Genomic DNA, 26,434 nt, shown 5'->3' with positions numbered 1-26,434 from the left:
TTGTCTTTGAGGACCAATGCAATCCTTTGCGGGCACTCACAGACGTTGGTCCCAATGCACCAACTCCTCACATCAGGTTTTTGGTGTCTTTCCCGCAAACATATTTGAACCCCACCTTTCACTTTACCGATTAAATCCCTGGCAGACTGGCAGGCCTGTAATTAGCCCCGGCCCCCAGGTCTGGCCATTTCCCCTCTCCCCCAGCTTGGTTGACAGGTCAGCCATTCCTGCTGGCCCTGGCTAGTTCGCCACTCACCAGCGAGTTCACCCAGATCCTTGTTCTCTTCTCTTGGCTGCGGGTTGTGTTTCATGCTTCACACAGAGTGTGCCAGAGTCCTGACTTCCGGGAGGTTGAAAAGGTCAAGGTTTCTTGACCCAGCCAGTTGTGAGGGCAGCACCCTGAACAGAGGCCAGGACTGACCCTTGGGACTGCAAGTAGAATTCTGTCTTAAACTGTTAATGTGAGACCAGAGTATTTTAGACGGGGGAACTTCACAGCAGATGGAAGAGGAGGTTTTGGGGGGCGGGGAGCTCGCAGGAGCTGCTGGTTTACCATAAATCAGGCTCCTTCTAATGCAAGCCAGGCTCAGGGAGGGAAGCAAACTCACTCTTCACCTTTCATTTTAAGCTGGACCTTGTAAAATCACACACTCCATTCAGTCTCTTCCAGAGGGGGTACAAAGGCCAAAGTACCTCTTGGATCTCCAAACAAAAAAAAAGAGAGAGAAGATGCCTAAGCTTCCCTCTGCATTCTATATTCACTATATTTAGGGGAGGCCTAAGGCCAAACTCTGACATCTTCCTAAGCACATGTCATCAGATGGGGAAAAAGACACGAATGACTGTCACTTCTTTAAGGTCCTGTTTTCTAGATATCTGGGGAGAAGCCTAATAGGAAAAAGCAACCATAAACTGGCTGATGAAAATAAATTGCTAAAGTAGGTATGATACAGAAATTACTATTAAACTCATATGGATGCAAAGACATATTTAGGAATTTACCATCAGCCACCCTATTCATTCACAATTGCAACTCCAGCGGCTGCAGAGTGAATGCTTGCTTACACCTCATCATAGAAAATCAAAGAATTCTAACCCAGGTATTTCTGACCCTCGGTATCCAGGCTGCTTAACTTTTTAGGACATTCCTCACATTCTTACTTTGGACAACCTGGCAGGCTACCGAATGTAACCTGTCCACATGGCAAACTCCCCGTGGTGTACCCAATATGCCAAGTACCAGTAACAATGATGGGTCTCATTCTCCTAACCCTGAAAGAGCCTTGAATCAGGGCTAGGATGAAGGAGACGTTACTGGTGCCTGCTCGAGGCAATCGAAGAACAACAGGATGATCGTGATTGTGATATTATACTTATAAAGGTTATATTGTTATATGTTATTATAATATCACTTGTCACTTGTCATCCCATTGATCATCGATTTGCTCAAGCGGGTGCCAGTAACGTCTCCATTTGTTCCTATCACGTGCTAATGTAGCCCAGTGGAGTCTACTCGCTCCAGGAACACGAAGAGCCTCAAACCTGGGTAAGTGGCCATACGTTCTTTTGACGTCCTGTGGAATCCAATAGGTAACAGCGCCAGTCCAGCGGTCGTCTCTAAATCATATTACATGTCTGGACCATCTGATTTACCACGCCTTGGCAAACGAGACAGTGTCCCTGATTCTTGACCATTGATGGAGGTCGTAACTCTGGATTCTTTCTCTCATTTGAGTGAAACGTGATATTCCAAGCATAACTCTTTCCATTCCTCTTCAGGATATCCGAATAGCATTCTCATCCTGTTTTTGTAGGGCCCAGGTCTCTGAGGTGTATGTTAGTGCAGGAAGAATGGTGGAGTTGAAAAGATGTGCCTAGAGCTGGAGGTTCTTCATCCTCTTAACCCCTTCTTTGATGCTCTTGAAGGCGTTCCACGCCACTCTCTTCCTCCTGTGCAGTTCAGGTGCCAGGTCATTCATCATGTTGAGTTCTCGACCTCGGTACACATAACTGCTGCATTCAGAGATGTTCATTCCATTGAGGGCAAATGGAACCTCAGGAACTCGACCTCGATGGTTCACTGCCTCACCATGGGAAGAGGGCAGCAATGGTGCCAACCGGCGAAGAGCAAACCAACACAGATGGTTACAACATGCCACCCGTACGGCAGAGCCTGGCAAGCTACCTATGGCATATCTGATAGTCCAAAAACAGTAAAATAAATGGGCCTCATTCCTCTGACCCTGCAAGATTCCCCAATATGGCAGCGTTGAGAAGAATGAACAAGGAGAGGCTGCTAAGATCTCAGGGCTGAACGAGGCTGTCAAAGCGAAGAAGAACTAAAATGACTATCTGCATTTTTAATGCATGTATACTGGTATCAGAAGCATCTGTCGAGGACCTGATGGTGCAAGCGCAGAACACCAAGTACGATGTAATTGGATTGACCGAGACAAGAAGGCATCAATTACATTGTGCCATTTTTGACACTGGAGAAGAACTGTTCCTTGAAACATGCGACAGTAGAGACATCAGTGGTGTCGGTGTCCTCGTCAACACAAACTTGGCCATGAGCTTTGATTCGTTTGAATGCCTAACAACCCAAATTGGATACTTACGTTTGAATAGATGTGGCTCATTGCCTGCAGTTTCTATTTTCATCGTCTATGCACCAACATCCAACTACGACGACAAAGAAATTGAGAAGTTCTACATGGAGCTGGAGAAGTTCTATAAAGAAGATCACATCTTCTCCAAGATCATTGTTGGTGACTTTAACATCAAGATAGGACCAAGAAGGTCGCCCAAAGAACTCCACATTGGGACCCACAGCCTAGAATGGAACGAACAGGGTGAGAGACTATCTGAGTTCATCATGTTGACTAAGACCATCCATGGTAACTCACAGTTCCGGAAGGCCGAATCTAAATGTTGGACATAGGAGTATCCCGGTGGACAGTTCCACAACTAAATTGATCACATCATATTCAATTGACAGTTTTGCCTGACCAATGTCGCTGTTGTCCCAAAATTCCAAACAGGATTGGACCACCATCTCCTTCATACAAAATTCTACTTCACGGAGTGGGAGAATGATCTACTAAGTTTAAGAAGAAGAGAACTCCCAGAACCACCACTAACTGGAGCTTTTTGGCACTACTGCAGCAATATGGGAAGATGCTGTCGTTGACAACATCAACAAAGAATCCAGGATCGACTGGACTGGATCAGCACCTCCATGATTGTGCAAGGAACACAGAGAGAGAAAATGCCACAAAAAGATGCCTGTTCTCGGAAACTCTTGAGCTCATTCACCAACATTGCTTGAGCCTCAGGCAACCACAGGCTAACGTCCAAGCTCGCAAAGCAGTGCAGAGAAGTGATCAAGGAAGACCTCAAAGAGAGAAGAGCAGCTTTGCTGGCCCATGTGGCAGAAGTCGGGAAACGTATTCGCAGTTCCTGCCTGTCCTTCGCCAACTATAACACCAAGATGACTGCCCTCAGACAGCCTGATGGATCTATCACATCTTCCAGAAGGACAATGGAAAAGGTTATCCATGACTTCTACTCGGATCTCTTCAATAGCCATGTCCACCTGCCCACATACCAAATTCCACAGCATGGATATGTCGTTCCCAGCGGCCTCCCATCTGAAGTTCGACATGCATTTTGTTGGTAAAGAAGCATACATCACCTGGTCCAGACAAGGTCGGACCTGAACACCTGAAGAATCTGCCACCAGTACTCATCAATATGCTGGCTCAGCTTTTCACATGTTACCTGTCTGAATGCAAGGTTCCATCCCAATGGTAAACCAACAGGACCATCCTATTGTACAAGGGAGACAAATGCGACATTGGAAACTATTGTCCAATCTGCCTGTTGTCTGTCATCTACAAGTTATTCACTCAAATCATCCTGAATAGGATTGACAGAACACTAGACAAAGGATAATTATGCGAGCAAGCTGGATTCCGAAAAGGATTCAGCATGATCGACCATATCCACATGGTGACCAAGCTCATTGAGGTTTTGCGAGAGTTCAAGATGCCACTTTGTCTAACGTTCATTGATTTAAAGAAGGCCTTTGATTCTGTTAAGACTGAAGCAGTTATCAAAGCCCTAGCCAAACAGGGCATTCAAACTCAGTACATCAGGATCCTCCGTGAACTGTATTGTGGATTCACCACCAGGATCTCACCATTCTACAAGAAAGTGATCATCATTGTCAAGAAGGGTTTGACAGGGTGATACCATTTCACTGAAACTCTTCAATGCCACCCTTGAGAACATTATGACAGGAATGGGAGTGAAGATAGATGGCCAGCAATGACACCACCTCTGCTTCGCTGATGACATTGTTCCAATAACACCAAATATCAGCAAAGTATCGCGAATGCTGGCCAACTTTGACCATGAGTGTGGAAAGGTAGAACTACAGCTGAATCTCACGAAAACAATGCTCATGAGAAACAAACTAGTTTCTGACGTTCCCAATGTTCCTGACATTCTACTATAATATACATATATATTATAAAATAGAGGGTATTATAATAAATCTCTCTTTACTACTTCTCCCTAAAGTCCACTTGAATTCATTGATTCTCCTCCTTCAGTGAGTCCATTGCTGGTTTCATCCATCCCACCAGCGTGGGGAGGTGGGATGAAGTGGAAGACAATGAGTTGACATTAATCAAGGTCACTCCTAAGTGCAGAGAATGGGATTCAATAGGTCCAACAAAAGGACCCTTCACGGATCTCTTCCGCCTTCAGGCAGCAAGACACTGAGAGGGAGGAAGGGCAGATTTAAGCAGCCTCAGGATGATGAGTCCACTTATAGGTGACCTTACCTTGCTTGGGACTCCTCGGACCCAGCTCCCTCACATGAGATGTTGGCCCCTAAGCAATGTCCCACCCTCTCACTGCTCCAAAGACACTGACCACGGGGATGGTCAGGCTTCTGTCATGAGTTCATTAGTAAGCTTCCAGCCTGGAGTTTCTCTTCAAGGGTCCCAAGATGACAGTACACAGCTCGCGATGGACACAAATTGTAGGGGAGGAGGAGGGAGAATATCAATATATAATAACAATTCGATATGCCAAACACAGTAACAACAAAGTCTCCAATGGAAACGTTACTGGGCCCACTCAAGCAAATCGATGATCAACGGGAGGGCCTTACCTTACCTTACATAATAATATTTAAAATTATATGGTATATAATGATATATAATATCATGATAATACCCATCCTGGTGGGTATCATTTTGGGCAGGATCTACCCTATGCCTGGTTGTCATTCTGACCTGCTGAGTGCCAGTTTAGAGATGACGGTCCCAGTATTTGCCTTCACAGTTATTGGATATGCCTGTCCAATGACCACAGGTGCTAGTAATACCCACGCTAGCTTTGAGGTAACCACTTGGAAAGTACATGCCCTCAGTGCAAGAGAGTTACAATAGATTTTGTAATATTTGAGATGAAACATGTTACTGACTTACCAGCTTGATTACCCTATGAAAATGTTAACATACATTTCATGAAAGATGGAAAGAACTGGGGCTGGAGAGAGAGCACAGCCAGTAGAGCACTTGCTTTGCATGGGGCTGACCTGGGTTTGACCCCAGGCATCACATACACCAAAACAAATGAATTAAATAATTTAAAATAGGAAGACCTTTAAGCTTTATTTTTATTTTTTTTTTGAGGGGGGGAAGGTCACACCCAGAGGTGGTCTGGTTCTGCACTCAGCGTCACTCCTGGCAGTGTTCAGGGTAGTAGATGGGGTGCCAGGGATTGAAGCTGGGTTGGTCACATGCAAGGCAAGTATCTTAACCCTTGTGCTATCTCTCCAGTCCAAGAACTGGTAAATTTTAAATCAAATTTCAACTCTTGCAATTTTGAATGTGTGCGAAACAACAATTTAAAATTTAACATCTTTTAAGTTTCAAGAAACTTTTTGTTATTTTTTTTGGAGGACCTCCAAAGTATTATCAGAGAACCCAGGGACCACCCCCATCAATCCTCAGGTCTCTGTGCTGGGCTCTGGCCCACTATTGTTACACTCAGACCCAGTTGTGCCTCTGGGGCCACACCTGATAATCTCAGAGCCATCAGGATAACACCCAGTGGGGTTCTGGAGACATGCAGTGACAGGGGATTGAAATTGGACCTCCTGCATACCAGGCACACAATCCACCGTTTAACTCATCAGCAATAAAACACTTTTGTTAAATATTTAATGTGATCACTTCAAGCATAAAATTTAATACACCAATAAATGTTATGTTCATCCAGAGAGGTAACTAAGAAAATAAATCCACTAACAATAGCATTGAAAGAAGAAAATAAGCAAGCAAAAATGTGTGTTCTAGAGACTATAAAACATTGCTGAAAGAAGCTAGGGAAGAAAATAAATGGAAAGACATAAAGGCATACCATGTTTAATGGGCTGGAAGATGATATTGTGAAGAAGAAAATACCAACCCAAAGCACTCTACAGATCATCAGATCTGCAAAATCTCAATGACTTTTTATTTTCAGAAAAGGAAAGCTCATCCTAAAATTCCCGTGGTAACCCTGAATAGCAAAAACAATCTTGAAAACATACCAATGTGGAAGACTCAGATATCCTGATTTCAAAACTTACTACAAAAGAACAATAATCAAAATAGTGTGGTGCTGGCATAAGGACAGATGTATGAACCACTGGAACAGACTAGAATTCAGGAATATATTCTTTCATATATGGTCAAATAATTGTCAATGAGTGTGCCAAGACTAGTCAGTAGCATAAGAATCCTCTTCAATAAATGATGCGAGTGAAAATGAATGTGCACATACAAAAGAATGAAATTTGGTCCTAATATAAAACTAACTCAAAATAGATCAAGGGTTCATACTTCAAAGCAAAACTGTAAAATCCTACAAAATATAAAAGAGCAGGGGCTGAAGAGATAAGATAGGGGATAAGGCAATTATGTGGCTGACCCCAATTCGAATTCCTGGCACCATATATGGTCCCTTGACTAGTTCCAGGAATCACTCCTGATATCAGAACACACAAAATCCCTGCACATCACTGTGTGTGGCCCCAACACCATATATATATATATATATATATATATATATATATATATATTATGAAATGTAGAGAAAACATAAGTACAAATCTTTGTGGTGTTGAATTTGGTAATTCTTCATATGACACCAAAAATATAAACATCCAAAGAGCATTTTATAAAAATAAAAAAGAAAATTTTGCATTAATAACTTCTAGTCAGAAGTGAAGGTCAGAATGATAATACAGCAGGTAGGGCGCTTGCCTTGTATGCAGCCAATCTGAGTTCAATCCCCACATGCCATGTGGTCCCTTGTGCATACCAGGATCTCTGAGAGCAGAGCTGCACCACTAAGTGTGATCCAAAAACCAATATTAAGTAAATAAATAAGAAGTGAACAGACGGCCACATAAAATGTGAGAAAATATTTGCAATACATGTATCCGAGGAGGGTTTAATATCCAGAATATGGAAATATTCCTGAACACTCTGCAAGACAGGAAACCACCCAAATACTCCCTTTATTTATTTCCAGGGTTTATTTTGAATATTTTTTTAATAAACAAGAAAAGAAAGGGGGAAAAGACAAGAAGCTCCCCACCGCAACAGACTCACCTAAATAGGAGGCCCTAAGCCAAATATTTCAGATGGGCATGAAACATGAATAGACATTTTTCTAAAGCCCAATAGACAGAGTTTGTTTGCACAGGGAAAAGATGCCCAACGCCACCAGTGACTCAGACATGGGAGTCGAAGCGGCACAATGAAATTTTACTTGACACCTGAGATGGTGAGAATTGGAAGCCTGGGGGAAGGCTGTGGAGAAACTTCTGTGGGGATCAGAAACGCAGCATTACGAGACCGCCGCATGCGGGATGGAGATCCAATGCCAGGCCCATCTGTGTTTCTGCCGCGCCCACACCCTAAACAATGGAAAACACAAACGCCGTGACCAGCGCCACATGACCAACAGCCAAAAACATAAAAGTATAAACCACCCACCACGTCCACTTACGTATGGAAAGATATACAACATGTGGTATGTATATGGACACGCCACAGGACATGAGTTGGCCTTAAGGAGATTCTTTTTTTTTTCTTAATTAAAAAAAATTATAAAGTAGTTCACAATATTTGATTAGATTTAATATTCAAACACCAATCCCACCACCATTACACCTTCTCACCACCATATTTCAGGTGTTTCCATCCTGAACCCCCTCCCCTGCCCCAAAGTGGAACCGAAATAATTTATTTTGTATTGTTTGTTATGAAAAACCACTAAAAATGCTACCAAAAAAAGTGTTTCCTTAGGAGCTGGAGCAATAGCACAGCAGGTAGGGCATTTGCCTTCCACGCAGCAGATCCAGGTTTGACTTCCAGAATCCCATATGGTCCCCTGAGCATTGCCAGGAGTGATTCCTGAGCGCAAAGCCAGGAGTAACCCGTCTAGTGCCGGGTGTGACCCAAAAAGAAAACAAAATTTTCCTTAGAGGAACTAGTGTGAAGATTGTTTTATTTCACCCAGGGGCCATTAAGGCTTTCTGTAAGAGATCACTAACATACTGTTAAAGGTTGAGCTTTGTGTGCATATATATATATATATATATATATACATATATATATGTATGTGTGTATGTATATATATACATATATATATATTGCAGCAGGTAGGGTGTTTGCCTTGCATGCAGCCGACCCAAGTTCAATTCCTCCATCCTTCTCGGAGAGTCTGGCAAGCTACCGAGAATATCTCGCCCACAGGGCAAAGCCTGGCAAGCTATCCGTGATGTATTCAATATGCCAAAAACAGTAACAACAAGCCCCACAATGGAGACTTTACTGGTGCCCGCTCAAGCAAATCGATGAACATCGGGAGGACAGTGATATATCACTGTCACTGTCACTGTATCACTGTCCTCTTGTTGTTCATCAATTAGAGCCGGTGCCAGTAACATCTCCATTCATCCCAGCCCTGAGATTTTAGCAGCCTCTCCTTACTTGTCTTTCCCAACGCTGCTGTATTGGAGTCTCTTTCAGGATCAGAGGAATGAGACCCGTTATTGTTACTGTTGTTGGCATATCGAGTATGCCATGGGTAGCTTGCCAGGATACTCTTGGTAGCTTGCCGGGCTCGCTATATATATATATATATATATATATATGTAAATATATATATATATCTCCCTTTATAATTTGTTGCCTACAGTCTGAACCTCATCAAATATGGTGAGGCAATTATGGAAAATGGGTAGGGAGTGTTACTTCCTTATCCTAATATATATGTAAAAAAGTATTTCCCTCTAAGATTGGTTGTCTCCTACTTTAAACCCCATCAAATGTGGTGTGTTATGGGCCCTAAGGAGATTCTGGCTGGGGCAGCAACACTGAGAATGGCTTACAAGCCAGATACAAACGGGAAAATAGCAGAGGAGTCCCCCATGTGTCTGAGGAACTCACCACGGACCAACTCAAAAAAAGACAAAAAAAGTGGGGAGGGGGTGGCAGGGGTTGGGGGAAAATGACAAATTGCTGCTTTGTGACTCACAGTTTCAGTTTGGGAAGATAGAAACGCTCTGAAACTGGAGAGCGGCCACAGAGCAATAGAGATGCTCCTTATGCCCTTGGATTATTCTTTCTAAATGATTAAAATGAGGGGTGGAGTGATGATAGTACAACAGGTAGGGTGCTTGGCTTACAGGCGGTTGACCAGGGTTTGATCCCTGACATGACACATGGTCCCCAAGCCCCATCAGGAGTGACCTGGAGCACATAGCCAGGAGAGCATTGCTTGGTGTGGCTGAAACACAAAAAAAAATGTGGGAGAGGGATGGTGAATATCAAGCTTCTTGGGCCCCGTGGACAGTCTTAGCCTCTGGCATACTAAAGGTTGCCAAACCCCACCCCCCAAAGGTTTTCTGTCCACTACCTTGGGTCCTCTCCACTGGCCAGGCTTCCGGACGCCGGTGTCACTCTCCAGTCCAGAACACACCACTGTCATATTTCCTGCTCCTCTGGGATGCTCCACCTGACGGATCCACCTTCCTGACCACACCTCAGCTAACAGTTCTACCTGTGCGGGCACGAAAGAGCAATGTGCTCTGGTCTTATTCGATGCGGGCATGACACGGCCACCATGATTCTTTCTGATGGTCATGTTGGCTTGGGAATCCTTTTCTCCCCATGGACCCGGCCCATCCTCTTTCTGCTCCACGTGTTAGAGTAGTATCACATCTTCCCTCTCATGACCTTCATACTCCACCTAAGGCCTCCCATGCCGGCCGGCACTTCTGCAGGACGAAGCCTGCTTTGGTTTTTATGTTCCTGTGCCTCTAGACCTGCGCTATGCTTTGGCCAAGTGGATGGTGCATAAGTGACTGCTCGGAGGGCTGGAAACAAGAAGGGGCCACTCCAGCCCTTGTAAAATGAAAAAGAGCTACTTTTCCCAAAGAAGAGAGAAGGGGTGGGGGAAGGAGAAAGGAACTGAGAAAGAGAGTGAGAAGGGTGTAGATGAGAGAGAGAGAGAGAGAGAGAGAGAGAGAGAGAGAGAGAGAGAGAGAGAGAGAGAGAAAGGGGAGAGGGGGAAGAGAGGGAAAGGAAAGGGAGAGGCAGGGAGGGAGGGAGTGAGAAAGGAGAGACAGAGAAGAGAAGGGGAGAGTACAGAAAAAGAGAAAGGAAGAGAGGAGAGGGAGAGAGAAAGAGAACGCGGGAGAGAGAAGGAGAGGGAGAGATAGGAGAGGAAGAGGAGTAGGGAGAGAGAAAAGAGGGATAGAGAGAGAGGGAAAGAGAGAAGGGGAAAGGAGGGAGAGAAGGGAGAAAGACAGGAGAGGAGAGACAGGAGAGAGAGGGAGAGAGAAGGTGAGAGAGGGAGAGAGAAGGAGAGGTAGGGAAAGAGAAAGAGAGAATGGAGAGAGGAAGAGATAGGAAAGGAAGAGGAGAGAGAAAATAGAGGAAGAGAGATGGAGAGGGAGAGAGAAAGAAAGAGAGCGGGAGAAATAGGAGAGGGAGAGGAGAGAGAAAGAGAGAAAAGAGGGAATGGAGAGGAGAGAGGGAAGGAGGGAGAGAGAAAGAAGAGACAGAGGAGAGAGAGGAAGAGTAGAGAGAGAGGAAGAGAGAAGGAGGGAGAGAGAACAAGAGAGAGCGGGAGATAGAGGGAGAGAGATATGAGAGGGAGAGGAGTGTGAGGGAGAGAAAAAAGGAAAACAGAGAGAGGGAAAGAGAGAAAGAGAGGGAGAAGGAGAGATAGGAAAGGGAGAGAGAGGGAAAGGGGGAGATGGGAGAGGAAGAGGAGAGAGTGGGAGAGATTGCCCCCTCAAGGTGAAACACAGCACTGCAAGAGCACTGACTGCTTAGACCAAAGGAGCTCCACAAACTTAAGTGCTGAAGGCCACATCCATCAGACCCCCACTGGCTCAAAGAAGAGGCAGCTGAAGGGGAGGGCCTACAGTGACAACTGAGGCCACGGCCTTATCTCCTCTTCTCTCCTCATGGCTCTAAGGAGACCACTAATTGGTCCCAGGTATCCTAAGGTTTTGCCCAGTGATGCGGATGTTGCAACCTGATCCTCGGATCTGAAAGAGAAACGAATGGGCCTTTCCTCACCATTCCGCCCATCAACCTCTAACCAGTATAGCCTTAGTGGCCTCTGGTAACCATTCGGCCTCTAAAGACAGGCTTCTCTACATCTAATGTGCTCGGCTCAGACCCCGCATTCACGCTTAAACCCAAGCTGCTGGTCTGCCCCGTGCCCCCTTAGAGAGCACCTTTCTGAACGGAAGGATCGCCACTGTGGGAAGCAGCGAGTGAGGAACCATATGTGACCCCAACGGTGCCTAATTCAACCAGAAGTTCAAGTAGGTGCTCAGCCACCAGCGTACTTGTTGATCCACTTACTGATAGAACTGAAGTTCTGACACAGGCCCAGCAGTGCCAAGAGGCATCAGAGAACTTGATTCTAACCAGAGATCTGGGCTCCCCCGAGAGGGAGAAATTCCAAACAGCCTCACACTTTCCAGAGGAGCTCTGGGATCTATCTCAGTTTCCAAAAGACTTGTTGGAAACACTCCTGACACCCGGGCCCACACACTCGGGGGACAAACAGAGGATGGGGGCAAGGAGAGGTCCAGCCCGGCCTACTCACGAGTGCTACCTAGTGGCCCGCCCAAACCAACTTGTGGGCACTGGGCCATGGCTACATTCTGGAAAAATAAATACCACAGGTCAGTATGTTTCCACATAATTTGACGGACTTGTTCACAAGGCCTGGAGACATGGGATCTTTTCTTTTCTTTTTTTTTTTTTTTGCATGTTGCACTAGAATGAGAAGGAGATCCTCATGCTTGGGAAATATTCTGTGTTTATTACGATTTCATTCAATCCATACAAACACCAGAAAATGAATTGAACAGACTAGAGATAAGCTATAAGCAAGTATCATATTTAAGTCAGATGAGTAAATATTGCGTGAAACTCTGGTTACTGATAATGATCCTTTGAGTATGGCCAGAAGTGGACCCTGAGCATAGAGCCAGGAGTAAGCCCTGAGTACCGCTGAATGTGGTCCTAACCTCTCTGCTCCTTCAAATGTCAAATAAACTGGGTTCTATTTCACCTGGGTTCTATTTCTCACACACACACACACACACACACACACACACACACACACAACTATAGTATCTATAGTTGCTGATTGGATGGAGAAAAGTGACTTGATGGTAAAAAAAATGGTATTTTTTTCTTTTTAAAATGGTATCTGTTTTATCAGAAAATCTTTAATAGGTACTACAAAATTTCTACCTACAAAGACTATTTTCAAACCAAAGCATATATACCTACCTGCTTTCAGTTCATTTTTGAGGCACAAGAGAAAAATATGATTACCTTAGATTTGACGGTCAAACACTTAAGCTTTTGATACTAATTTGTATTCTATTTTCAAATTAAAAAGAATTTTCAGAGTCAGTCACATTAAATTTTTTTCTCTGTGTACCTAGCACTTAATCAACTCCCAGTGCATCACGAAGCAGCCCAAGTTCTATTCATGCTGAGATAGATTTATATTTCCATTTCTATAGAATATGAAAACAAGAGAGCTGGGATTGAAGGAAGTAATGAAAAGCATTCACTTTATCATTTGATTTAAAAGACTATGTTCAAGCTTTGCTTTTGCAATAAAACATATAGCTCCCAGAGGAACTAATGAGAAGGTATTGAATACATTAAGTTTGGGTATAAATTGTCCTCAAGAATATTATCAAGGACCAATCAAATACAATAGGAACAGAGATACAAGAGTGGGGAGACCGCTGAGAGAGATGCTTAAGGAACATCCAATGAAGTTCCACAAATATAAGTACAATGAACAACCCTGATGCTCATGTAAACCAGATGAACCATCTGACAGCATATTTGGCTCTGTGAGACCTTCCTACTCTAGGGAGTACCAAGGAACACTGGGACCAAATCCCAACTCTACTGGAGTTTACAAGTTTGTTTTAAAAGGACAAGACTCGGGGCTAGAGATAGTACAGCAGAGAGGGCACCTGATCGATCCCCTGCATCATGGATAGTTCCTGAAGACTTGTCCTCAGGAGTAATCCCTGAGCACAGAGCCAGGGGCAAGTCCTGAGAACTCTCAGGTTCTGAAAGGTTTTTGAAAAAAAATTTTGAACATGAAAGGGAAATCGGGGGAAGAAATCTTCAGCTGCTTCACTTGGACAACTGACGGGTGTCTGTGAGACAACAGCCAAAACATTAAGAATGTCCCCTTCAAATCACATGCTACAGCACACACGGAGTTTAACCACCACAAACACAGGAACCCCTGGTCACAACTGCAACCCTAATGCATGTGCTGTGGGGACAGGACTCCAGATACACGAATAGGGAAGGTTGGATCTTCAATGAGGCAACCGCTTAGCATGTGGTATTTATACAGAAGTACGTGCAAAGAAAAGGGAGTAGGAAAAACGGTGCAGGCGTAGGGTGATGAACATTCTCTGGCTCGGGTGGCTCTGGTGACTAGACATAAGGCCTCAAGCCAAGTCAGATGTCCCCAGAATTTCCACTTACTCAGCAGTGAGATGTGACTGTCACTATCCCCCCAACAGGGCTGTTTTGAGGTTCACTATGAAGCAGTCAGCTTCACAAAAATGACACTGAACCCGCCCCCTCCCCCAATCTCCCTTCCCTCACTGAGGTGGGAATTGAGGTGACAGGGTCACACATATGTGACACATTTCGGTCATGCTCTTCACACATCAGGAGATACCCAAAAGTTTTTATTAAAAAAAAACACTTACAAACCTTAGGACTGGGGAAAAATACAGTGGGTAGGGCACTTGCCTTGCACAGACCCAGTCAGGTTCTATCCCCAGCATCCCATATGGTCCCGCAAGCCCACCAGGAGTGATCCCTGAGAGGACTGCAGAAGAACTGGGTCCTGGAGAAGAGCAAAGGAATGCCAAAAAGGGGACTGATTTTTTAAAAAATAAATAAATGAGAACTGGGAGAGGTGGAAGATGGTGGCATCAGGGTGGGAAAAAGGAAAGCAAGGAAGCAAGGAGGGAGGGAGGGAGGGAGGGAGGGAGGGAGGGAGGGAGGGAGGGAAGAAAGAGGGAGGGAGGAAAGGGGAAGGGAGGAAAGGGGAAGGGAGGAAAGGGGTAGGGAGGGAGGGAAGGAGAGAGGGAGGGACAAAGGAAGGAAGGAAGGAAGGAAGGAAGGAAGGAAGGAAGGAAGGAAGGAGGGAAGGAAGGAAGATTGTCAGCAGCTATGCCCACATCCCACAATCTCCTCCCTGTAAGCTCACCCATTGGCCTAGCTCTACAGGCTCATGATTAAATCTCGGAAGAGATCAACAAGCTGCAAATGTTCACAGGTACATCAGCTTCACAGCTGAAAACTCTGGGGCATCCTCAAGAGGAGGCCAAGTCCCCACCCTGCCAAAATCCTGGCCGTCACATCCACAACCCACAGCTGCTGCTACGCCAAAAGCCGGAAACCACTGCCTTGCCACTAAGCTCTGCAGAGATGCCGAACTGCCAAAAATTCCAGGTACACTGAGAGCTCTGGGGTCTTCTTGGAGTGGGGGGCAGGAAGCCTCCCCTACCCCTCTGCTTCTGAACACCCTGGCAGCCACACCCACATCTCACAAAGACCACCATCTAAACTCATAGCCCAGTTAAATATTCTGCATTTTTCAAACCTCCACATTCTACAATACTTACATCCCAGTAGAACACACCAGATTAGATGGGAAAGTAACATAGAAACCCACTAAACTCTAAAAACAAAAGTATAGCACAGAAGGTTCAACTAGCAACAATAGCTCTCAGCAAACCCTCAGACAAGGACTTAATGACCCATGGTGAGATACAATAATTTTCACAAATTTTTTTCACTAAAGTATTTTTTAACTCCATTAGCCACTTTGTTGTAACAAGCCATATAAAATAAATTATTTTGTGCCTACTAAGGGGGCAGGCTTGGGAAAATGGAGACAATGGTGGAGGGAAGGTCACACTGGTTGTGGGGTTTGCGTTGGGATACTGAATGCCTGTAACAAGTGTATCATGAACAGCTCTGTAAACCAAGGGTGTTCAGATGAAAGGCAGGTGGGGAGGAAAAGAGGCAGCTACTGGGTTTTCAGGTCTTTGGTAGAGGTGGGTCGAGGGCACAAAGGTTAGGGCGGCCTGGTGACCCACCGCTGAGGGCTATCGGTGCACATGCTGGGTTAGGGCTGGCAGGCCCAGTCATTCCAGAAAGGTCCTGGCAAGCCCACTGGAAGCACAGTGCTGAAAGCAGCTTACAACCATGCACCCCCTCCCTCCCCTTCACCCCTGGTCACCCCCAGGCCACACTCTGGAGGGGGTGTGGGGGTGGGATGTCCCTCCAGCTGGGGGAGCAGATCCTGCAGAGCCTTTTCTTCTCCTTCAGACCCTGGGGATCCGTAACCTTCTTCTTGGCTTTTGAGTCCAGCTCGAGCTGGAAACCTAGAAGGCCTCTCAACGTTTGTTCAACAAAATCCCAAAAGCAAATAACAAGATCATCAGCCAAGGGGGGCAAGGGGGGCAGTAAGAGCTGGAAGACACTAAGTAAACAACACAGAGACATGGCAGGAGCACTGGGCTCAACCCAGAATCCAGTCAAAGCCAGTCAGGCTCAGCAGCCACCTCCATCTCTGAACCCGCCTTGGGGAGCACACACTGATTCCCTAAGTGCTGGGGCCCATCCCAAGCTTTACTAAACTCCAAACGAGTCAGAGCTGAAAACTCCGCTTGGTGCTTTTCTGAAAGGAGCTGCAGTATGATCTGCCCATGAATGTTTACTGCAACTATAGCTGCGACTACACGACACTGAGAGAAAATCAGAGTCAAAGAGCAATTCCAAAGGCTTTTTCCAGAAAAGAACTCTTGGGAACAGGAACCACATAAGGGCCCGTTGCGGGGCTTCTCATGGTTTCAGGAATCGAAAAGGGTCTCTCATATAGTTGGGACTAAAGGCAAAACTCCAGCAAGGTAACAAAGAGGAGGCAAAGGGAGGAGAGAGAGGAGGAGGAGGAGGAGGAGGAGGAGGAGGAGGAGGAGGAGGTGGTGGTGGTAGTGGAGGAGGAGAGAGGGAGGAGGAAGAAGAGAAAGAGGAAGAGGAGAAAGAGAAGGAAGAAGAGGAGGCGGAAGAGGAGGAGGAGGAAGAGAAGGAGGAGGAGGGAGAAGGAAGAGAAGGAGAAAGAGGAAGAAAGGAAAGAGGAGGAAGTGGAGAAGGAGGAAGAGGAGGAGGAAGAGGAGAGAGGAAGAGGAAGAAAGGGGAGAAGGAAGAAGAGGAGGAGAAGGAGGAGGGAGGTGGAAAGGAGGAAGAGGAGGAGGAGGAAGAGGAAGAGGAGGAGGAGGAGGGAGGTGGAAAGGAGGAGGAGGGGGAGGAGGGGAAAGCGGAGGGGAGGAGGAGGACCACAGCTTTGCCCGCGATCTGCCTTTGCATTAGGAACTAAAGCGCAGCGGGAGCCGGGGGCCGTCGCCCTCCAGACCATACTCACGAATCCGTCTTCTGTAATAACGGGAGGCTCTGAAACGAGATAAGACATTGCATCGGCGCCCCCCAGGACTACAAGAACTCAGGGCCACGCCTGGGCACGTGGGTGGCATTTGAGGCTGGAAGTCGCGGCAGAGGTCTGGGTGCGGGGGAAGGAGTCCTAATTCCCGCGACCCCGCGGAAGGGCCCCCCGCGCGGCGCACGTACCCGCCGTGAGCCGCCTCTCAGGCATCGCCGCCCGCGAGGCTGCTCAGGGCCCCGTGGCGGGCGCTGAGGCCTCGGGCCCGCGAGTGGCTGACGCTGAGCGTGCTGGCCGCTGCGTTGCTAGGGAGCGCACAATGCGAGCACCGCGAGGGCACGAGGGCTGGGGCGTGGGCGTGCGTGGACCCTGAGGGAGGGGAGCGGGGAGGAGGGACGGAGCAGGAGGGGATGGGGGCTGGAGGGGGCGGGGGGAGGAGGATAAGGAGGAAAGAGAAGGGGAAGAAGAGGAGGAAGAAGAGAAGAGGGAGGAGAGGGGAAGGGAGGAGGAGAGAAGGAAGAGGGGGGAGGACAGAGAGGGAAAGGAGGAGGAGAAGGCTCCCAGCCCACGGGTCTCCACGGGGTGCTGAGTGGATCAAACGCCTTGCATGCACCTCCCTGCCCCCCCTCCCCCTTCCATCCTGGAGTGAGCGTTTCCCACTTTTTTTGCAGTAATCTGTTAGACTAGATGGCTAAGCTCTTTTTTTTTATTAGTGAGACACCATGAGGTACAGTTGTAGATTTACAAATTTTTGTGCTTGGGTTTTGATTATACAATGATCAAATGCCCATCCCTCCACCAGTGCCCATTCTCCACCACCATGGATCGCAGTATCCCTCCCACACCCATCCCCCCCCCCATCCCACCCTGCCTCTGTGGCAGGGCATTCCCTTTTGTTCTCTCTCTCCTTTTGGGTGTTGTGGTCTGCAAAAGAGGCATTGAGTGGCAATCATGTTCAGTCCAGTCTACTTTCAACCTGCATCTCCCCTCCTGGGAGGATCCTCCAAACACCCCTTTATTTGGTGCCCCCTTCTCTATCTGAGCTGCCCTTTACCCTAGAAATTGAGCTCCCATTTGACCCAGCAATACCACTCCTGGGAATATATCCCAGAGAGGCAAAAATGTATAGTCGAAGTGACATCTGCACTTATTTGTTCATTGCAGCTCTCTTTACAATAGCAGAATCTGGAAAAAAACCTGAGTGCCCAAGAACAGATGACTGGTTAAAGAAACTTTGGTACATCTACACAATGGAGTACTATGTAGCTGTTAGAAAAGATGAAGTCATAAAATTTACATACAAGTGGTACTACATGGAAAGTATCATGCTAAGCGAAATGAGACAGAAAGAGAGGGATAGACATAGAAAGATTGCATTCATCTGGGGGATATAAAATAACAAAATATGAGATTAATACCCAAGAATAGCTGAGATCAACACCAGGAGGATTACTCCATAGCTAAGAGGCCAGCCGGGTATTCTAGGGGAAAGGACAGTTCAGATAGAGAAGGGAGCACCAAATGGAGGGTGTTTGGAGGATCCTCCCAGGAGGGGAGATTCAGGTTGAAAGTAGACTGGACTGAACATGTTTGCCACTCAGTGCCTCTTTTGCTGATCACAACACCCAAAAGGAGAGAGAAAACAAAAGGAAATGCCCTGCCACAGTGTCAGGGGGGGATGGGGGGAATGGGGGGAGGGATATTATCCTTGGTGGTGGAAAATGGGCACTGGTGGAGGGATGGGTATTTGATCATGGTATGACCGAAATCCAAGCACAAAAATTTGTAAGTTGACAACTGTACCTCATGGTGTTTCACTAATAAAAATTTTTAAAAAAAGAATTAAAAAAAATTGATTTATCACAGTGCTTTAATAAAATTCTGGAAAAAAATTAAAAAGTAATATACTGAAAACTTAATTTATTTTAGTATTCTTAGCACCTCCTCACCCCATCAATGCTCAGGGTCACTCCCAGTTCTGTGCTCAGGTGACTGGTAGTACTGGGGATCCAAACCCAGCCTCCTGCATGCAAGTGAGTGTTCCCATCTTTTGGCCTTTCTCTGCAGCCCCAGAAATGAGTTTAAGTCAAAAGAAATGTGTTGAGCATAAATTTGACTCTTTGGAATACCAACACACAACAATATAAACACTGGTGTCATCCTAGCATGTAAAAGTTTACCCTATTCCTTACTTTCTATGTGAATGTATTCTGCAGCACTGTAGTACTGTCCTCCATTGTTCATTGATTTGCTTGAGTGGGCACCAGTAACGTTTCCATTGTGATACTTGTTGTTACTGTTTTTGGCATATCGAATACATCACAGGTAGCTTTCCAGGCTCTACTGTGTGGGAGGGATACTCTCAGCTGAGAGGGATGGAGGAATCGAACCTGGGTCAGCCATGTGAAACGCCCTACCCGCTGTGCTATCGCTCCACCCTGTGAATGTATTCTAGACAGTTAATCATAAAGTGATCCATAGTGCAAATCCCCTTTTCCCTAAACACCTAATGCATGTATATGTATAAACATAATTTTGTGGAAGGGGGTGGTTTAGGCCATACCCAACATGCTCGGGGCTTGGTCCTGGTTCTGTGCTCAGGGGTCACTCCTAGTTTGGTTCTCAGGAGACAATGTGGGGTGCAGGAGATCAAACCCAGGTTTGCTGCAATCAAGGCAAGTGCCCAATTACTGCCCTATCTCTTGGCCCCCATATTTGAAATTTTGCTCCAATCACTCATTTTACTGTTCACAGTGCATGGGGATCAGACATTCAGCCAACTCAGCTAATATTTGCTGTCCATCAGACTCTCTGGGCATCCGGAGGCAGAGAGATGAGGAGAACTGGTCTACCCCCCAAGGAAATTGCTAATGGTAGAAGACCAGAAAGAGCAAGAAAGAGCAAAACAGCAGACTGAAAGAAGGTAAAAATATTCCATCCTGGGTGCCAGAGTGATAGCACAGTGAGCAGGGCGTTTTCCTTGCATGCGGCCGATCCAGGTTTAATTCCTGGTATCTCAGTGTCCTGTATTGTCCACCCATACACTGCCAGGAATAATTCCTGAGCCAGGAGTAACCCCTGAGCATTGCTGGGTGTGACAAAAAGAAAAGGCAAAAAAAAAAAGGAAAAGAAATATATTCCATCCTGTTGGAGAGATGAGAAAGAACTCATGGAAAGAAACTGGGGATTTGTGGATTTGGTGGGTTTAGCTGAAGGAGAAAGCGCAGGGAAGCCTAGGAAACAGAAACCTCATCTGGTCAGAGCCAAGATGCAGGTTGGAATGTAGGTAGAGATGGGAGGAAGGAGTCTTAAGGGGATCCTAAATGCAACTGCATCTTAAATAGGGTGCAACATAATTGAAGCCACATTTTAGTGCAAATTAGCTGGCAAGGGACATTTAGGACAGATTCAGATGGAAGGAACACGTAGCAGCAGAGAGACCCGGAAGGAGGCATTTACTTGGAAAGACCTAACTCTGCATCACCTTCCTGGGAGGGGGGCGAGAGGGGGTGCATAGCGGGAGCCCTACAAGCTAGTGCTCACCTCCTTTTTCCGCTGCTTTGCACGCCTCCCCGGCCTGCGGTGGGCAGCGGGCAGCCAGGAGGGCAGAGCCCTTGGGCGAGTAAACACAGATGGCCAAGGCACAGGCTGGGTGGCCACCCAGGGGCCCGGTTCAAAGTCATCCCAGAAAACAGCCCCTGCAGGCCAGCTCAAATATTTTAATTACCGACTCCGAGTAATAGCTATTACCACAGTTTATTCTATAGACATTCTAGAAATGAAGCCAGGGAACGTTTCCCCTATCTGGCAGTGTCACAGCACATCACCATCAAATATATAAAAGCTCCAAGCAGGGTCACGAGGCGGGTGCAGGGCGGACCGAGACCACAAAGCTCCAAGCACGGGTCTCTGGTTCCCCCTGGCGGACGGCGGGCGCTGCAGCGGGGCAAAACCCAGGGCAGATGCCTGCAGAGGGACTGGGAATTAGGGGCATTTCCGTGCGCAGGCTCCCAAGGCGGGCTCAGGAGGCCCCGCGGGGACTCTTGGCGGCCCTGCAGTGCCAGAGATTAAGGGGTCACCCCAGCACTACTCTGGGGCCTCCCTGGCTACACTCAGCAACGCTCCGGGAAGCCGTGGAAATCAAACTGAATCCTGCATGCAACCACTGCGCTATGTCCCTGGCCTTTTCCTTTCAAAAAAAAAAGACTTTTTTTTAAAATAATGGGTTGAGGGAGGAGTGGTTAGGCCACACTGGCAGTGCTCAGGGCTTGCTCCTGGCTCTGTGCTCAGGGATCACTCCCAGTGTGCTTGGAGGACCATGTGGAGTGCCAGAGATAGAACCTGGGGTCATGTGCATGGCAAATGCCCTGTCCATTGTCTTTTCACTCCATCCAGACCTCTTCCTTTAAAAAAAACTATACATGTATATAAAACTATTTTCTCTAGAAAAATAATATATATATTTTCTCTAGAAAAATAATCTGTCACTGTCCTCCCGTTGTTCATCGATTTGCTCGAGTGGGCCCAGTAACGTCTCCATTGTGACAATTGTTACTGTGTTTGGCATATCGAACACACCACAGGGAGCTTGCCAGGCTTTACCTTGCGCGCAACATACTCTCAGTAAGCTTGTCGGACTCTCCAAGAGAGACGGAGGAATCAAACTCGGGTCGGCCATGTTGGTCGTTTGTAAGGCAAACACCCTACACACTACGCTATCGCTCCAGCCCAGAAAAATAATATTATAGAGAGATTTGTTGTTACTGTGTTTGGCATATTCAATACGCCACGGGTAGCTTGCCAGTCTTTGGCGTGCAGGCGAGATACTCTCGGTAGCTTGCCGGGTTCTCCGAGATGGGCGGAGGAATCGAACCCAACTCGGCCAGACCAGCTGCGTGCAAGGCCCTACCGCTGTGCTAAGTCTCATGAAGCAGATGTTACTGGGCCTGCTCGAGCAAATCGATGAACAACGGGAGGACCGTGACCATGATATATATATAGAGAGAGAGAGAGAATTTAAAATAAAGATACCTTAGAAAACTTAATGTCAGTGCCCAAGATCAGATTTTGAAAATCCATGCTAATGGGGCCAGAGCGCAGAGTGAGTGTACAGCCGGCAGGGCATTTTCCTTGCATGCGGCTGACCTGGATTGGATCCCCCGGCATGCTATATGGTCCCCTGAGCACCACCAGTAATGATTCCTGAGTGCAGAGCCAAGAGCAATCCCTGAAAATTTCTGGTGTGATAGAAAGAAAGAAAAGGAAGGAAGGAAGGAAGGAAGGAAGGAAGGAAGGAAGGAAGGAAGGAAGAAAGAAAGAAAGAGTTATTTGTTTTTTGGCCACACCTGGCAATGCTAAGGGGTGACTCCCAGCTCTGCACTCAGCAATCACTCCTGGCGGTGCTTGGGGGCCCACAAAGGATGCTGGGGATAGACCCAGTCAACCAAGTGCAAGCCAAACTCCCCACCTGCTGTCCTATTCGCTCCAACCTTATGTATCAGCTATTTCTAAGTATAGTTTCTCTTTATTTAACTAGCACAGATTTTTGGCCATTTATTTCCAAAGAGGAAATAGGCATAGGAAACCCTCCTGAGGCAGAGTATAAGCCTAACCTAATGACAAAAAAGGAACAATGGTCCTAAGGCAAGTTCAAGACCTCAATGAGCTGGAATTAGCATTCTTCTTCCTACATTTACTATTGTCAGAAGTATATTATTTACTGAAATTTACTATTTTAGGCAGAAGAGCAAAAACAGAAAGAAGTTTCTTTTCCTTTTTCGCCCCTGAAAGCCATTGACTACTGGTCTACCCAATCTATCACATCTGTCTTCCTGCGTTGCCCCACCCATTAGTGTGTTAATGTTCTATTTCACTCTGTGAAATTCATGTTTTTCTACCTTTAATCTCAGAAATCTCCTCCATGTACTGTTAACAGCAGAAATTCAATTTTTTAAATCTTTCTGACTTCATTAGGATTTTGTTAGAACCTAATAAAGTAGTGTAAGGATTTAAGCCATATGGAGCAATGATTTTATAATATATAGCAGTTAAGAAAAACTTTTTGTAAGTTAAATGACAAACTAAAATTTAAGGAAGCTTTTTTCTAAATAGACCTATACTTAACTCACATATTAAAGTTGTCTTATTAAAATAATATTAAAAAGCTACACTTAAGAGCTACATTTAATGAATAATACAGAAGGCAGGGTGTTTGCATGCAGCAAACCAGGATTTGATCTCTGGCACCCTATTTGATCCCCTGAGCCTGCCAGCAGTGTTCCCTGTTGCAGAGCAAGGAGTAACCCCTGAGAACCAGCGATGTTGCCTAAAAACCAAAACCAAAAGAAAACAAAAAAGAGCGACATTTAAATTTTGTATTTGTAGTATAGACACTGACATACAAGTTACTTAAAATCAAAGAAATTAATAAAACTATTCTCAGATCTTCCCCTGGTTTTAGGAACTTACTCAATGGTAGAATTTGCCTCCTCCTTGCTATTGTTTTATTAATGAAACATGTAACCTTAAATCATTTTTTTGAAATTTGTACATTATATTAGGGCTGGAGCGATAGCACAGCAGTAGGGCGTTTGCCTTGCACGCAGCCAACATGGCCGACCCGAGTTCGATTCCTCCGCCCCTCTCAGAGAGCCCGGCAAGCTACTGAGAGTATCTCGCCCGCACAGCAGAGCCTGGCAAGCTACCCGTGACATATTCGATATGCCAAACACAGTAACAACAAAGTCTCCAATGGAGACGTTACTTGGCCCGCTCGAGCAAATCGATGAACAACGGGAGGACAGTGACAGTGATACATTATAAGAAACCTCCTTATTATAAAAAGCATATCTTTCCATCCAGCTCAAATTTGTTAGAATACTGATATCCAAGCCAAATTAAGTAAATAAAATCTGTGACTTAACAGTTCTGGACAAAGAAGAAATCTGAATGGCAAAAAGACAAAGGAGAAAATGCTCTACATCACTAATCATCAGGGAGATGCAGATCAAAACAACAATGAAATATCATCTCACACCACAGAGACTAGCCCACATCCAAAAGAGCAAAAGCAACCGGTGTTTGGCGCGGATGTGGTGAGAAAGGGACCTTCCTTCACTGCTGGTGGGAATGCCGACTGGTTCAGCCCTTTTGGAAAACAGTATGGATGATTCCCAAAAAATTAGAAATTGAGCTCCCATTTGACCCAGCAATACCACTCCTGGGAATATATCCCAAAGAGGCAAAAAAGTACAGTTGAAATGACATCTGCACTTCTATGTTCATTGCTGCATGTTCACAATAGCCAAAATTTGGAAAAAACCCAAGTGCTCAAGAACAGATGACTGGTTAAAGAAACTTTGGTTTCATCTACACAGTGGAATACTATGTAGCTGTTAGAAAAGATTAAGTCATGAAATTTACATACAAGTGGTTCTACATGGAAAGTACCATGCTAAGTGAAATGAGCCAGAAAGAGAGGGACAGACATAGAAAGACTGCACTCATCTGGGGAATACAAAGTAACAGAATGGGAGTTGAACACCCAAGAATAGTTGAGATAAGTACCAGGAGGCCTGCTCCACGACTTGGAAGACAGCAGCACATGCTGGGGGAAAAGGCAGCTCAGATAGAGAAGGGAACAGCAAGTAAAGGATGTTTGGAGGACTCGCTCGGGATGCGAGATACGTGCTGAAAGTAGACTATATACCGAACATGATGGCTACTCAATACCTCTATTGCAAACTACAACACCCAATAAGAGAGAACAAAAGAGAATGGCCTGCCACAGAGGCAGGGTGGGATGGGGGGGATGGGGGTGGGAGGGATACTGGGATCCGTGGTGGTGGGAAATGGGCACTGGTGGAGGGATGGGTACTCGATCGTTGTACAACTGAAACCCAAGCACAAAAGTTTGTAAGTCTACAACTGTACCTCATGGTGTTTCACTAATTAAAAATAAATAAATAAATATACATATAAAAGAAAAGAGTTCTGGAATTTTTAAAACTACCTGTATGAAACGTGGTTTCGAAGGGTTTATTAACTAACATGAGGAGGCACATTCATCTCATCTTTTATAGCTTCCTAGTTACCAATGTTAGGTGTCGTTTCATCAGAAGTTTGTGTGAATGGGATATAAAATTAAGAGAAAGATTGAAATTAAAGAGTATGTTTCATAGAGCTTCTAAAAACATTTTATTTGTATTTCATTTCAAATACTTATTTTCCAAATTTGTGAGACAATCTGTCTCGGGTTCAAATTTTAAAATATTATTTGGAAAACTATTTTTTAAAAATGGAATTTGAAGAACATTTCAACACACGGTGCTGAAATGTGCACAGATTTGTGAATGTTACATGAAACAGTCAAATGTATGCAACAGTGGAAATGCTTTATTTTAAAACAAATTCATTAAAATAGTTAAGAGCGACATAGTAAAATAAATAATTTTCAAAACTTCGTATTTTAAAGAAAACATACCATAGCATGGAGCATAATATATACAAAGTACTAAAGAATCACTATCTGTCATTAGCGGGATTACTCGCAGGGTTTCGAAATATTCATAATCGTAAGTCAGGCAAACAAAACAGGGCTTTGGGGCATGAGGTCTTCAGAGGCGTTTTAAATTCTGCTTGCTCTGCACACTTCCGGGGAGAGCATCCTTTCTGCTTTTGGCCTTGGCTGCTGCTCTCCTGCACTCTTCGGCCCCATGGTAGTCGCACAAACACAACACACAAAAGTCAAAGCTGCAGGCGGCACGGCTGCACAAGCCCCTATTCTGGTAAGGCTGGTACTTGGCTGGAGAGTGACACCTCGGGCAAGGTTTTAACGCTTCATCAACAAAAAGGGTTTTGGCCACCTGCAAGGGAAGCAGACAACACTGAATTTTCCGTTTTCCTGAGAGAAAAATGCCGCTTTCTCGCCATTGGGGACAGGCTTACTGTTCAGAGCCAGGACAACTCACCTTCATGTACTCCTCCTGTTTGCTGTGTAAACGGGTTGCAGAGCCACCGGCCCCTGAGCTCAGAACTTCCCCCCAGGGAGAGACTGTTGGGACTTGCTCTCTCTGAGAACTGGGGGTCCGAGCCTGGGCTTGCACAGATCTTAAAGCGGGACGATTTAAAAGCTGGAGCCGAGTGCCAGCATCCTGGACATTCAGTATAGCCTCCTGCGTAAAAGACAAACGGTCAGCACCCCAGTTCAGCTTACCAAGGCTTACCCACTGCCCGAAGTGCCAGAATTCTAAGTCTCTCGAATTTTCTTCCCTTATCACTCCTTTTTTTGGTGGGGAGGGGTGGAGCGATCACACAGTGGTTAGGGCATTTG

General features: G+C 45.8%; 2 protein-coding genes across 2 annotated transcripts in view; both read right to left on the bottom strand.

The window, feature by feature from the left end:
• The window catches only part of LOC130041872 (regulator of G-protein signaling 22-like), a 94,886-nt gene extending 77,542 nt beyond the window's left edge, over positions 1-17,344 (bottom strand). The window contains 2 exon segments of the mRNA XM_056134186.1: positions 17,089-17,117; positions 17,292-17,344. Of these exon segments, the coding sequence (XP_055990161.1) occupies positions 17,089-17,117; positions 17,292-17,316 (54 nt within the window). The 5' untranslated portion in view covers positions 17,317-17,344.
• Positions 17,345-25,718: 8,374 nt separating this feature from the next.
• The window catches only part of LOC130041786 (F-box only protein 43-like), a 32,800-nt gene continuing 32,084 nt past the window's right edge, over positions 25,719-26,434 (bottom strand). Inside the window, exons 5-6 of the mRNA XM_056134079.1 lie at positions 26,073-26,276; positions 25,719-25,967 (exon numbers count right to left, since the gene is read on the bottom strand). Coding sequence (XP_055990054.1) covers positions 25,719-25,967; positions 26,073-26,276 — 453 coding nt within the window. The remainder of the gene's footprint in view (positions 25,968-26,072; positions 26,277-26,434) is intronic.

This window comes from Sorex fumeus, unplaced genomic scaffold (assembly GCF_029834395.1).
Source record: "Sorex fumeus unplaced genomic scaffold, SorFum_2.1 ptg000002l, whole genome shotgun sequence".
Taxonomy (NCBI): domain Eukaryota; kingdom Metazoa; phylum Chordata; class Mammalia; order Eulipotyphla; family Soricidae; genus Sorex; species Sorex fumeus.
The sequence above is the reverse complement of the archived record's forward strand: the minus strand, read 5'-3'. Positions and strand labels throughout refer to the sequence as shown.